The sequence below is a fragment of the Notolepis coatsorum genome (assembly GCF_963971535.1).
Source record: "Notolepis coatsorum genome assembly, chromosome: 12".
Taxonomy (NCBI): domain Eukaryota; kingdom Metazoa; phylum Chordata; class Actinopteri; order Aulopiformes; family Paralepididae; genus Notolepis; species Notolepis coatsorum.
The window spans coordinates 83,122,740-83,135,832 of NC_140176.1; the positions used below are offsets into that span (position 1 = coordinate 83,122,740).

The 13,093-nt window shown below is 44.3% G+C and overlaps 1 protein-coding gene across 1 annotated transcript in view; it reads right to left on the reverse strand.

Annotated features, from left to right (window-relative positions):
- Window positions 1–13,093, reverse strand: part of prex2 (phosphatidylinositol-3,4,5-trisphosphate-dependent Rac exchange factor 2) — a 317,978-nt gene that overhangs the window by 193,582 nt on the left and 111,303 nt on the right. Inside the window, exons 10-11 of the mRNA XM_084325913.1 lie at window positions 12,454–12,562; window positions 9,751–9,935 (exon numbers count right to left, since the gene is read on the reverse strand). Of these exons, the coding sequence (XP_084182039.1) occupies window positions 9,751–9,935; window positions 12,454–12,562 (294 nt within the window). The remainder of the gene's footprint in view (window positions 1–9,750; window positions 9,936–12,453; window positions 12,563–13,093) is intronic.

The window sequence follows — 13,093 nt, forward strand, 5'->3', positions numbered from 1 at the left end:
TGGGAACATAGGGCTGTGGGAACATAGGGCTGTGGGAACATAGGGTAGAGGGAACATAGGGCTGTAGGAACATAGGGCTGTAGGAACATAGGGCTGTGGGAACATAGGGCTGAGGGAACATAGGGCTGTGGGAACATAGGGCTGAGGGAACATAGGGCTGTAGGAACATAGGGCTGAGGGAACATACAGTAGGACTGTGGGAACATAGGACTGAGGGAACATAGGGCTGTGGGAACATAGGGCTGTGGGAACATAGGGCTGTAGGAACATAGGACTGAGGGAACATAGGGCTGTGGGAACATAGGGCTGTGGGAACATAGGGCTGTGGGAACATAGGGCTGTAGGAACATAGGGCTGAGGGAACATAGGGCTGTGGGAACATAGGGCTGAGGGAACATAGGGCTGTGGGAACATAGGGCTGAGGGAACATAGGGCTGTGGGAACATAGGGCTGTGGGAACATAGGGCTGTGGGAACATAGGGCTGTAGGAACATAGGGCTGTGGGAACATAGGGCTGTGGGAACATAGGGCTGAGGAAACATACAGTAGGACTGTGGGAACATAGGGCTGTGGGAACATAGGGCTGAGGGAACATAGGGCTGTGGGAACATAGGGCAGAGCGAACATAGGGCTGTGAGAACATAGGGCTGTGAGAACATAGGGCTGAGGGAACATAGGGCTGAGGGAACATAGGGCTGTGGGAACATAGGGCAGAGCGAACATAGGGCTGTGAGAACATAGGGCTGTGAGAACATAGGGCTGAGGGAACATAGGGCTGTGGGAACATATACCCGAACGATATACCCAACGATGAACTTCTTCAGACCTTCTGTTAGCCGTGATCTTAAATCCAGTTTCTGTTGTTTTGTTTACATCCTTCACTGGTACTGGTAGAGGCTTCCCTGTCAGCATTAGGTTTTTTATACGGCAAGTTTCACATTGTCGTGCTGCCATGTCAGATGCTTCATCAAATTAGATGTCATATTGCAATTGTAAAGCCTTACTTTACTCATTATTGGGAAAGTAATAGAATTACAGTAATGCGTTACTAACTAAGTAACGTGTTACTGCCCAACATCGGCGGCAGCACAGGAGAGCAGCAGCTCATTTGCATTTAAAGAGACAGGAGTCACACACCTGCCTGTTTATGATTTAGGTTTGAGGCTGAGTGAGCCTCACTTGCTGCACAAGCTGTAACAAGGTGCTTTTTGACCATAAAAACATGCAAATGTTTGTAAGTAGACCACGGAAATGACAATATAGAAGTGGGAATGGGCGTGGGCGGCTACGTGGTGCAGTGGGCAAGGCGCTCACCACGAATGCTGGAGACGCTGGGTTCGCCTGTTCGAGCCCAGCGCTCCACATTGCTTTCAGTTTAGCTGGTCGTCCACACTAATACACATTGGCCGTATTAGGGGGTGGGAAACTGATGGGTGGGGATCGGGCGTTGTGGACAGCGACTCCTACAGGTCGGTTGGTGCGCCTGCGCAGTAGAATCAGGACGCGATGGGGGCGGGGCCCCTCCAAAGCGCAGACCCCTGACGCTGAAAGATCGCGCCGCGCAGGTGCAAAGATGCGACGGCTGTTACCTCGAGTACCGGAGGGGACTCGTGCTATGTATGACTTAGTCCACATTGCAGCCGGCTTGTGGGAGGCAAGAAACAGCGTTCGAGACAGGGGAGAGTTGAATTGGACGATACGAAATTGGGATAGGAGAAAAATAGAAAATGGGAGAAAAAGTGGACCAAAAAAAAAGAAGCAGGAATGGGCGTAATATGGACTCTCTAATAACCATATACTGCGGTAGACAGAACAGAGATTGGATATGGAGGGGGGGGGGGGGGGGGGGGGGGGTCCGGAGGGGGGCTTCTGTTGTGTGATGGCTGCCGGAGCCAAAGGCAAAAGGGAAGAAATCTAACAGCAGGGAAAGAATCAAGCAGGAGAAAAAAAGAATGCGCCCAGCGGCGTTGCGATATTAAAACTCAACATCACACAGCTCTCCCAGGACAAAGTGGATTTCTGAGGCATATGGTTTGTAATAATAATACTAAACTTACTTTTGCTTCGGGAAGGAAGGGGAAACGACATTTTAGTTTTAGAGGACCAAGGCCAAAAAAAAGAAAGAGGAAAAGAAAAAAGGGACTTTCTGCATGTCATTGATTAGGGCTTCATGTGAAGTGGTGCCTTGAAACGCAACACTCAGCCTGTAAATCCTGATCCTCACACAGCTTGTAATCCTCGCTAATTCACCCTGATGGATGCTTCCAGGAAGAAGAGGAAAAGTGAGATGTTGTTTATCGAGGCATGTGGCAGGGTACATGTAACTATGTGTGTGTGTGTGTGTGTGTTGGTATGGATGTGTGTGTGTCTATGTCTGTGCATATGTCTGTGCATATGTACATGCATGTGTGTGTGTGTGTGTGTGTGTGTGTGTGCGTGCGTGCGTGCGTGTGTGACTGTGTGTGTGTCTCTGTGGGTGTGCGTGCATGCGTGCGTGCGTGTGTGTGTCTGTGGTTGTGTGTGTGTGTGTGTGTGTGTGCGTGTGTGCGTGCGTGCGTGTGTGCGTGCGTGCGTGTGTGTGTGTAGTTGTGTGTGTGTGTGTGTGTGTGTGTGTGTGCATGCGTGCGTGTGTGTGTCTGTAGTTGTGTGTGTGTGTGTGTGTGCGTGCGTGTGTGTGTGTGTGTGTAGTTGTGTGTGTGTGTGTGTGTGTGTGCATGCGTGCGTGTGTGTGTCTGTAGTTGTGTGTGTGTGTGTGTGTGTGTGTGTGTGTGTGTGTGTGTGTGTGTGTGTGTGTGTGTGTGTGTGTGTGCGCGCGTGAGTGTGTGTGTGTGTGTGTGTGTGTGTGTCTGCGGTTGTGTGTGTGTACGTGCGTGCGTGCGTGTGTGTGTGTGTGTGTGTGCACGTGTGTGCACGTGTGTGCGTGCGTGTGTGTGTGTGTGTGTGTGTGTGTGTGTGTGTGTGTGTGTGTGTGTGTGTGTGTGTGTGTGTAAGCACATGTGTGTCCCTGCCTACATCTACATCCAACTGTGTCTCAAATCAATAAGGATCAGTTTGTGAACAATGACTCCACTGGGACATAATGAGACACAAACAGCCAGATACTGTACTCGACTACAGTAGCAGGCAGTAATATCAGTATCAGCAACACAAACAGCCTCTCCAGAGACTGTATTCCACTACAGTAGCAGACAGTAACATCAGTATCAGCAACACAAACAGCCTCTCCAGAGACTGTATTCCACTACAGTAGCAGACAGTAACATCAGTATCAGTGCTGCCTCTCCAGAGACTGTATTCCACTACAGTAGCAGACAGTAACATCAGTATCAGTGCTGCCTCTCCAGAGACTGTACTCCACTGTACACAGAAACAGTAATCCAGAACTATTTTATTGCACTGTAAAAAACTGTGACTTTATATGTCTGCACTTTATGTGCACTATTTTACTGTCTATTCTATCTTGCTCTTTTTTTATTGTCTATTTAAAACTGAATCAAACCATAAACAAGGTGGCCTGTTGGGATGTTAGATCCTAATGTGAAAAACTGTGATTTTATATGTCTGCACTTTATGTGCTCATTTTATGCCTGTCTTTTTTCTGTTGTGAAGCACTTTGAGCTGCAGTTTCTGTATGAAAGGTGCTATACAAATAAAGTTTATTATTATAAAAGTGTATTACAGTAGCATACAGTAATATCAGTATCAGCAACACAAACAGCCTCTCCAGAGACTGTATTCCACTACAGTAGCAGACAGTAACATCAGTACCAGTGCTGCCTCTCCAGAGACTGTATTCCACTACAGTAGCAGACAGTAACATCAGTACCAGTGCTGCCTCTCCAGAGACTGTATTCCACTACAGTAGCAGACAGTAACATCAGTACCAGTGCTGCCTCTCCAGAGACTGTATTCCATTACAGTAGCAGACAGTAACATCAGTACCAGTGCTGCCTCTCCAGAGACTGTATTCCACTACAGTAGCAGACAGTAACATCAGTACCAGTGCTGCCTCTCCAGAGACTGTATTCCACTACAGTAGCAGACAGTAACATCAGTACCAGTGCTGCCTCTCCAGAGACTGTATTCCACTACAGTAGCAGACAGTAACATCAGTACCAGTGCTGCCTCAAGCCTAATAGCTTCCCAGGGCCCAGTACTAAATACCTATATGTCCCTATACCATAAATGTCATGTATGTTGTGTATGTCATAAATGTCTATATGAATTGAAAATGGGGGACCCTGATGTAAACAAGACAAAAGTCTTTCTCTGGTCTGCATCCCCTTAACAATTGTGTGTTTTGAGCCGTACTGTATTGTACCCATTCTGCAATCTGTTAAATAAAGTTTTCATTCATTCATTCATTCATTCATTCCCACTGTTGTGAACTGGTAGACGTCTGGGTTCTCATGCGGGAGACACAGGTTTCAGGTCCAGGTGGGTTAGGCAAGCACTGGCCTCCATTGTATATACATATACTGTATCTATCAGCCTTGGAGCGCTTCCAACTAATCAATATAAGATATCACTGCTTTCAGGCGAAGAAAACCTTGTATAATTGGCATGTTTTTAGTAGAATGTTACAGTCTGTACAGTGGACTGTGTTGTGAGCTATAGTGTCATGTGACCCCAGGGCGGATGGAAGCCATTGAGCAGCCAACATAGTGGTTGTTTTTAGATGCTAAGCACCTTTATGACCAGCAATATGATGGTGTTCGTGAGGAATATCTATATCTCAAGAGAACCTATCTGTTTGTATTCACAGCTAACAGGTACACATGATCGACACAAATATAATACTAGGCACGCCTGTAGGTAAACTGAATCAAATTGCACTTTTTAACTCTGTCTATTCTATTTTATTATTTGTATTACTGAATGAAACTGTAAACAGAGAGGCCTATATTATGGGATGTTAGATCCTAATGTGAAAAACTGTGATTTACCTTACCTTGCTACCTCTCTATCTTTTTTATGCTCGCTTATGCCTGTATTTTTTTTTTACTGCTGTGAAGCACTTTGAACTGCAATTTCTGTATGAAAAGTGCTATACAATATAAGATTTATTAAACGTTTATTGTTATTATTATTATATTAACAGAACTAAAAAAGGTTCTGTAGCGGGACTGAGATGTTGTTTTTACGACCTGCCAAACGAAACAACAGAAGTACAGCCCGGTGAGAAACTCCTTTAACGGGTCAACGTGAGAAGGCAGGTGCCACGTTGGATCTGCCTCCCTGCTCCATTGAAAGCGGCGAATGGAGGGGAAAAAACAAAACAATAACAACCACTTTACAATGTGAAATGAAAAGCTGAAATGGATTACACTTCACAACCACTTATATGTTTTCCATTGCTCATCCGTAGCCTGGGGGGACGGAGAGGGGGAGAGTATGAGAGAGAGGGAGGGAGGGGGAGAGAAAGAGAGAGAGAGAGAGAGAGAGAGAGAGAGAGAGAGAGAGAGAGAGAGAGAGAGAGAGAGAGAGAGAGAGAGAGAGAGAGAGAGAGAGAGAGAGAGAAAGAGAGAGAGAGAGAGAGAGAGAGAGAGAGAGAGAGAGAGAGAGAGAGAGAGAGAGAGAGAGAGAGAGAGAGAGAGAGAGAGAGAGAGAGAGAGAGAGAGAGAGAGAGAGAGAGAGAGAGAAGCTGCATGGTTGTTTATGTCTTCATAATACTCTCTCTCATAAAGCGAGCAGCAGCTCCGGGGTGCTAAAACCCAACACCACCATTCATCACCTGAAAGGTAATAGAATTCTCTCTTTCTCCTCCTTGTCCTCCAACATGCCCCGCCCCCCCTTTCCCTCCTCCCAACCCTCTCTACATTATCCTAAAATAGCAGCCATCACCACCGGGACATTGTTCTAATGCTGACTTGAGGGATGCTCCCACAGCAAATTATATGTGTACATTTAAGTCCCACAGTTTAGTAACCTTATTATACTGTGAACTTCTCAAGACCTGTCTTGGTGGAGCACATCAGACAGAAACAGAAAGGTGCTCTTTTGCCTAGAGGTCACTGTTTGACGACATTATAAATTCTGACTTAAAAAAAATAGAGAAAGAAAAGGCCTGGATCATCAAACTTGGTGATTAACTAAGCAAAATCTTCCTGGACACTTTAAAAATGTTTACACCTCTCACAATCTTCCTTTTCACCTTTCACTTTACATTTTCACACTTATTACTGTACATTTTACTGTATATTTCTGTATATAAGATAGTGCCGAATTTCCCTTGGGAAGGATTTCTATTCTATTCTAACTAATACAAACTATTTCACATCTGCTAAGCTAACTGTCTCTCAGACCTTTGGCCCCTCCAATAGATACACATGGGCCATCCAGCTATTTGCCGGACACAGCTAAATATGCTGAAAAAAAAAAATACAAAATACATATTTTAGATATTGTTGATTGGTGGTCTAAAAATATGTGGTCTAGATTGGAATTTACGAGCGGGGCAAAAGTACTGTAACACTTTTACGGATTTCACAGCACCAGTCATACACAACCAGTCAAGAGCTCAGTACGGGGTATTGACCTATCTCAAGCCCCGGCCTCTTTTCTCCATCCTCCAATCACAACTGTTGCATCTCTCAGACAATGTTCAAGAAAAGAGGGGGAGGGGCTTGTCTCATGTGTTGCTGTTTAGAAGGTTTTCTCTTCTCTTCAGCCCAAGAGCACCAGTCGAGAGAGTGAACATTTTACTTTTAACACCATCTCCCCCAATAATCTGTTCCATAAGCTACAGGACATTGACATCAACCCAACCGTCAACCACTGGATCCTCAATTTCCTCAGCAATAGAACCCAAACAGTCAAGGTAAACAACAAATCATCCCGCCCTCTGACCCTCAGCACTGGGACCCCCCAGGGCTGCGTCCTTTCCCCTTGGCTCTTCTCCCTCTACACCAACCAGTTCACCCCCCTGGACAGCTCAGTCAAGGCCTTCAAATACGCCGACGACACCACCATCCTGGGCCTCATCTCCAACGAGTCCATTTACCGGCAGGAGGTGGACAGAGCAGTGAGGTGGTGCTCATCCAACAACGTCCTGCTCAACACCTCCAAAACCATGGAAATTGCCATAGACTTCAGGATTTAAAAAAAAAACACCCATACTCCCAATAACCATCGCAGACCAACCCATAACCCTAACTGAATCATTCAAGTTCCTCTGCACTCACATCAGCAATAAACTCAAATGGGACATTAACACCACTGCCATCATCAAAAAGGCCCAGCAGTGCCTGTACTTCCTCAGGCAACTGAGGAAGTACAGAGTCCAACAATGCCTGCTGGTCCAATTCTACACTGCCATAATTCAAAGCATCCTCACCTCATCCATCACAGTCTGGTACGGTTCCACTGATAAACACACCAAACACAAACTCCAACGCATCATCAAGACAGCCTCCAAAATAATTGGCTGCCCCCTCCCCTCTCTGGACTCCATCTACACCTCACGCACAGTCACTTGCTCTGGTAAAATAGTCAACGACCCCTCTCACCCAGCACACCACTTATTCCAGCACATGCCCTCAGGTCGCTACAGGTCCATTCTAACCAGACACACACGCTTCACAAACAGTTTTTTCCCCACAGCAGTCTGAACACTGAACACCCTGGCCCGCCCCCCTTTGCACAGATGGGCAAGCATCTGTCACTGACTGACACTGTTACCGTGACTGTCCTATATGTATTTATGTATATATGTATTTATTGTGGGATTGGGAGGTGGGAGGGGGGCGTTTTTGATGTTTTTGATGTTTGATGTCTGTTTCATGTTGATGTAACCAGTGTTTAACAATCTGTACCGAAAACAATTACCACCAACCATTGTTGTGTGGCATTAAAGTATCTTGTATCTTGTAACAGTTTTAAGTACCTCAGAGTCCACATATCCGAGGACTTGACATGGACCACACACATTGACAGTGTTGTGAAGAAGGCACAGCAATGCCTCTACTTCCTTAGGCGCCTAAGGAAGTTCAAAGTGAGTCAGAAGATCCTCAAAAACGTCTACTCGTGCACAATAGAGAGCATCCTGACTGGTAACATCACCTCCTGGTTTGGGAATAGCACCGCACAAGACCGCAGCAGACTGCAGAGAGTGGCCCGTTCAGCCGAGCGCACAATTGGAGGTGGGCTTCCCACTCGCCAGAACATTTACAACAAGCGTTGCCAAGGCGTCACCCAAACAACTGCCTCTTTGAACATACACACATATATATATATATATATATATATATATATATATATATATATATATATATATATATATATATATATATATATATATATATATATATATATATATACACACTCACTTTAAACAAACACTCACCGTACCACTCACTTTACTCACTTTAGACACATTAACACACTTTATATTTATCTATTATTAAAGAGATTTGCACTACATCCATACCTCATTTGCACCCTACCCTAAGTTTTGTAACTGTATGTGTAACTAGGAGTGATATGAGGACCCTCTGTATGTGTAACTAGGAGGGATATGAGGACCCTCTGTATGTGTAACTAGGAGTGATATGAGGACCCTCTGTATGTGTAACTAGGAGGGATATGAGGACCCTCTGTATGTGTAACTAGGAGTGATATGAGGACCCTCTGTATGTGTAACTAGGAGTGATATGAGGACCCTCTGTATGTGTAACTAGGAGTGATATGAGGACCCTCTGTATGTGTAACTAGGAGGGATATGAGGACCCTCTGTATGTGTAACTAGGAGTGATATGAGGACCCTCTGTATGTGTAACTAGGAGTGATATGAGGACCCTCTGTATCTGTAACTAGGAGGGATCACCAAAAAGACACATTTAAATTGCTCTGTGTACACTGACAATAAAGTAATATTCTTCTTCTTCTAAAGAAGCAATATTTATTCACAGAAATTTACTCAGACAACGGTAGACTCAGTTGATAAGGTTTATTAGCTTACAACCCCGGAGAACTGGCTGGAGAGACCCGGCGAGACCCCTGGCGATGGTCTAGAGATGGTGTGTCCAAGTGAGGGAGACAATTGGATTGGATAGGGGGCCGCAAGCAGCCATGGGAGGGCCGCGAGATGATTTCCAAAAAATAAAAAATAAAAAATTACTTTACATTTTTTCTTTACATTTTTTTTTGTCAGGCCACTGAACTTAGAAGCAGGCCAGGACAGTGTTTCTAGTTGTATTCTAAAATTATATTCTATTGTATTCTAAAATGTGACTATATGGTTTTATATTAACTTAATAAATAAACAAAAACGAAAAATCTACTTATTTCAACGAACATTTCAAACTAAATAACTAGTTAACTAATAATTATGCACATAAAACGCTGAAAACAACCGAAGCAACAATAGTATTTTAATGAGGCTATTATTATTATCATTATTATTTTGCAACAAGTTAGCCCTCTCATAAATAGCACATATAAATGAATAACTAACTTGAACAAACTTAATAGGATTGAAGTGATATTTGGCTTAAAAAATCGGTCGCCTGGCAAAAAAAAAGAAAGAAAAAAAACCTGACGATGTGCATTGGGCCGCGGCTCTCTGACGCCTTATTTTCTGGGTCCCGGCCTGAAAAGTTTGGGAACCCCTGAGTTAGGAGATGGGGAGGGGGGCATGGTTTGGGGGGTTGGAGGTGAATGGATGGGGGAGGGTAATGGGGTGGGGCGTGGTTATTATTCTACCACACAGTCTAAACTAAGCATTGCGGGACTGACAACATGACCCCCTACCTTGGCGGTGAGGCTGAAGAAGCCCTTGGGCTCCACCATCTTCTCCAGGACGTGGCACTTGATGCCGGCGGTGCTGTCGTAGTCATACACCACGCCGTACTCCAGGTGCACGTTGTCCACCGTCAGACTGACCTGGTCCTTCTTCCCGTCCATGATGGCGATGGTGTTGAACTTGTCCATCACCTCTGAGGACGCAGCAGACGGGACAAGGATGAGGGTATAGATGCATTTCAGTAGCAGGGTTGCCACAGACATTGCAACATTTTATTCAATGACTTTCAAGTACTTTTCCAAGCACTATTTTTCATTTTAAAAGGGCATTTAAAAGGATACAATTCACTTTAAAAATGCTGTTTTTTATAGAAAAAAATTATCGGATCCAATATTTATGGCTTAAAACCAATTTCCGACAATTAGTTAAACTTTAAATTAAAAAAAAATTATTTATTGATTCTGAAATGTTTTATCATGGATGAACAAAACGTTCAATGCGAATGGTTGATTTGAATTTCAAGGACTTTTTAAGCACCTTGTTAACACATTGAGTGCCAGCAGGGGGCGCACGATTTATCGCCTGAATGCCAGCCTTTTGGGACTGATTTTCCGATATTTCATGATTTTCGCGGAGCTATTTCTATATTCTATATTATGGCTGTGTCTCTAATACGCCCATCGCTTATCAATGACTTGCTTGCAGTCAACATGTACAACATGTTTTTTCATTGGTACATTTCCATTTTATACCGTTTTGAAAAACGAAAGGAATCGGCCTTTAGTGGAATACACACACCACGTTGTCATTTTCCGGCTGAATCATGAATAGTTTTCAAATAAACGCTAGATTATCGATAGTATATGTGTACTTATGCACGCTAGAGAAGCGGGCTGAAAAATCGATTATCTATGACCTGGTCAGCACTAACGTCATATACACACATAGGGGACACGTTGTGAAATATGTGAAAAAACATCTGATTACCCCAAGACTGGTAAAATAGATTCCTTACGTCAGATCAGATGTTCTACAAAAAGATTATTCCAATTCCTGATCGCCATTCCAAATATCGATCGTGTTTATTGATCCAACGTTATGTACTCGAAACACATATTCCACGCTGCTCTGAGGGTCCCCAATAAATGCAGTAGTCTCGGGTTACATTGCCTGAGAAGTAAAATGTGGAATCTGGAAAAATGAATGGATATCGCTAATAAAAGCAATAGCGATTAAATAACGAGATTTCTCGTCGTTGGCACTCAACGCATGGCGGCCAACAACGAGATTTCTCGTCGTTGGCACTCAATGTGTTAAGAAATGGGCTATTTTCAAGGAATTCCAGGCCTTATTTTTGTAAAAAATCAAGCACTTAAAAACACATTCAGAGCCGGCCGGATATGACCAAATTAGGGCTTTAATCAATGGGAGGACGGGGATATTTCCTCCCCGATAAGATAAACCCAATGGAAAAATATGCAGAACAGATCGCTAACGCTGTCGCGTCCCTGACGAAGACGGATAGAAGCACTTGGTTTGGTCCCCGGGCACAGCCCACACCGCAGCCCGTGTCTGCTCCCGGCCCTTGGGGGGAAGGACGACGGGATGGGAAAAGTGCAGAGAGACATGCATAATGTGTGTGTGTTCCTGTGTGTCGCCCATCTCGCATGTGTGTGTGTGATAATCTGCATGACAATTAAAGACTTCTTCCTCTACTCATCAAATGCCGTAAATAACATTGAGAGAACACTTATCTTCAGCACCCCCATGTAAATCTGGCAGCAGTGTAATTGTTTTCAGGTTGTTACATCATTGGGATCCGTTGAGGCCTCAGACCACCAAACTCATATCTGAGATTAATTTGAACACAGAGACCTTCTGCTCAGCACGGCTCTCTGCCCTCTCTCACAGAAAGTGATGAGTCATTTCAAGAGCATTAAGTTAACCAGTCCCGGACTAATGCCATGACTTAATACGCCAATAAATCCTTCTCCAGAGCCGAATATAACTTCCCTGTTTTACCCTTTTTTTTTGGGCTCCATAAATCAGAGCAGAAATTAGCGCCTGATGAGCCAAAGGGGGTGATCGTTCTCACGCTAACACACCCCAGATGAGCCTGTTGCCATCAGAATCATCATTAGCTTCGCTCAGAAAAGGACAAAAAGACCAAGGTTTCTACAACCCCACACTGGCTATATCTAGTATCTATCTATAGACACCTGGAGGTGGAATGGTTTGCTAATGCGCTTCTCGTATGGAAGTGTGTGTGTATATGTGTGTGTATACAAAGATCCCTAGTACAGTTTAACAGTGCTCAAGAAAGCACATGAGATAATTAGTGACTCCACTTCATGTCCTTCATGTGTGTTTTGACTTGCTGCCATTAGGAAAGTGCTTTAGACAGCCTGCGTGTAAATCAAACAGAAGAAAGTTTGGTTTTGTTCCAGAGGCCATTTGACTGGTGAATGGCCACAGTACAAGAAATGGTCAGTTCACTAAATATGCACCTTTTGACCCCTTGGTTTAAATTTGTTTTACGAAAGTGCACTTTTTTGTATTGACCGAATTTATTTATTAGACGTGACAGATCAACAATATAAGGATCCTGTTCTAACAGTGTCATGTCTCTTGTGCTTTAATAGTGCGCGCGTGCGTGCGTGCGTGTGTGCGTGCGTGTGTGTGTGTGTGTGTGTGTGTACACATGTTGTTACCTTCTACTTTACATTGGAAGCCGTCTCCGTTCTCTTCTGGTTTCTGATTGGTCCTCTGGTCCTCCTGGGCACTCTCACTGTTGTTGTAGACCCACTTAATGGTGTCCTGCTGTAGAGGACAACACACACACACACACACACACACACACACACACACACACACACACACACGCATGTCAGGTAAATGATGCTGATGATTTTTTTATTGTAATTATTCCATTCTCATCCTGGGGACTTGCATCTTGTCTTGAGGAGACAAGCGGATCCATTTTCCATATTGAGATAAATAGCCTACAACTACATGGATGCAGTCAGTGTCCCTGTTGCATAACCTGTCCTAAAGGAACACGGCCAACAAAGCGCTTACCGTCTTCTCCACTTTTACTCCCTAGCCCTGATTTTCCCACACCCTACCTCACAGACTCCCATGCAATTTTACCCTGCCCCCTCCCCCTTGTATCTCTTCTTGTGCTCCTCTGTCCCCTGTGTGCTATACTGTACTTTGTGTTCCCCTATCCGTGAGTTGGCCAACTGTCGTCCTATTCTCTGAATGTACTGTCTTGTCCTGCTGTGCCTTTTTATATTTTTGTATTTTATATTATGACATTTTATGCTCTGATTGTACAGCACTTTGGTTGGC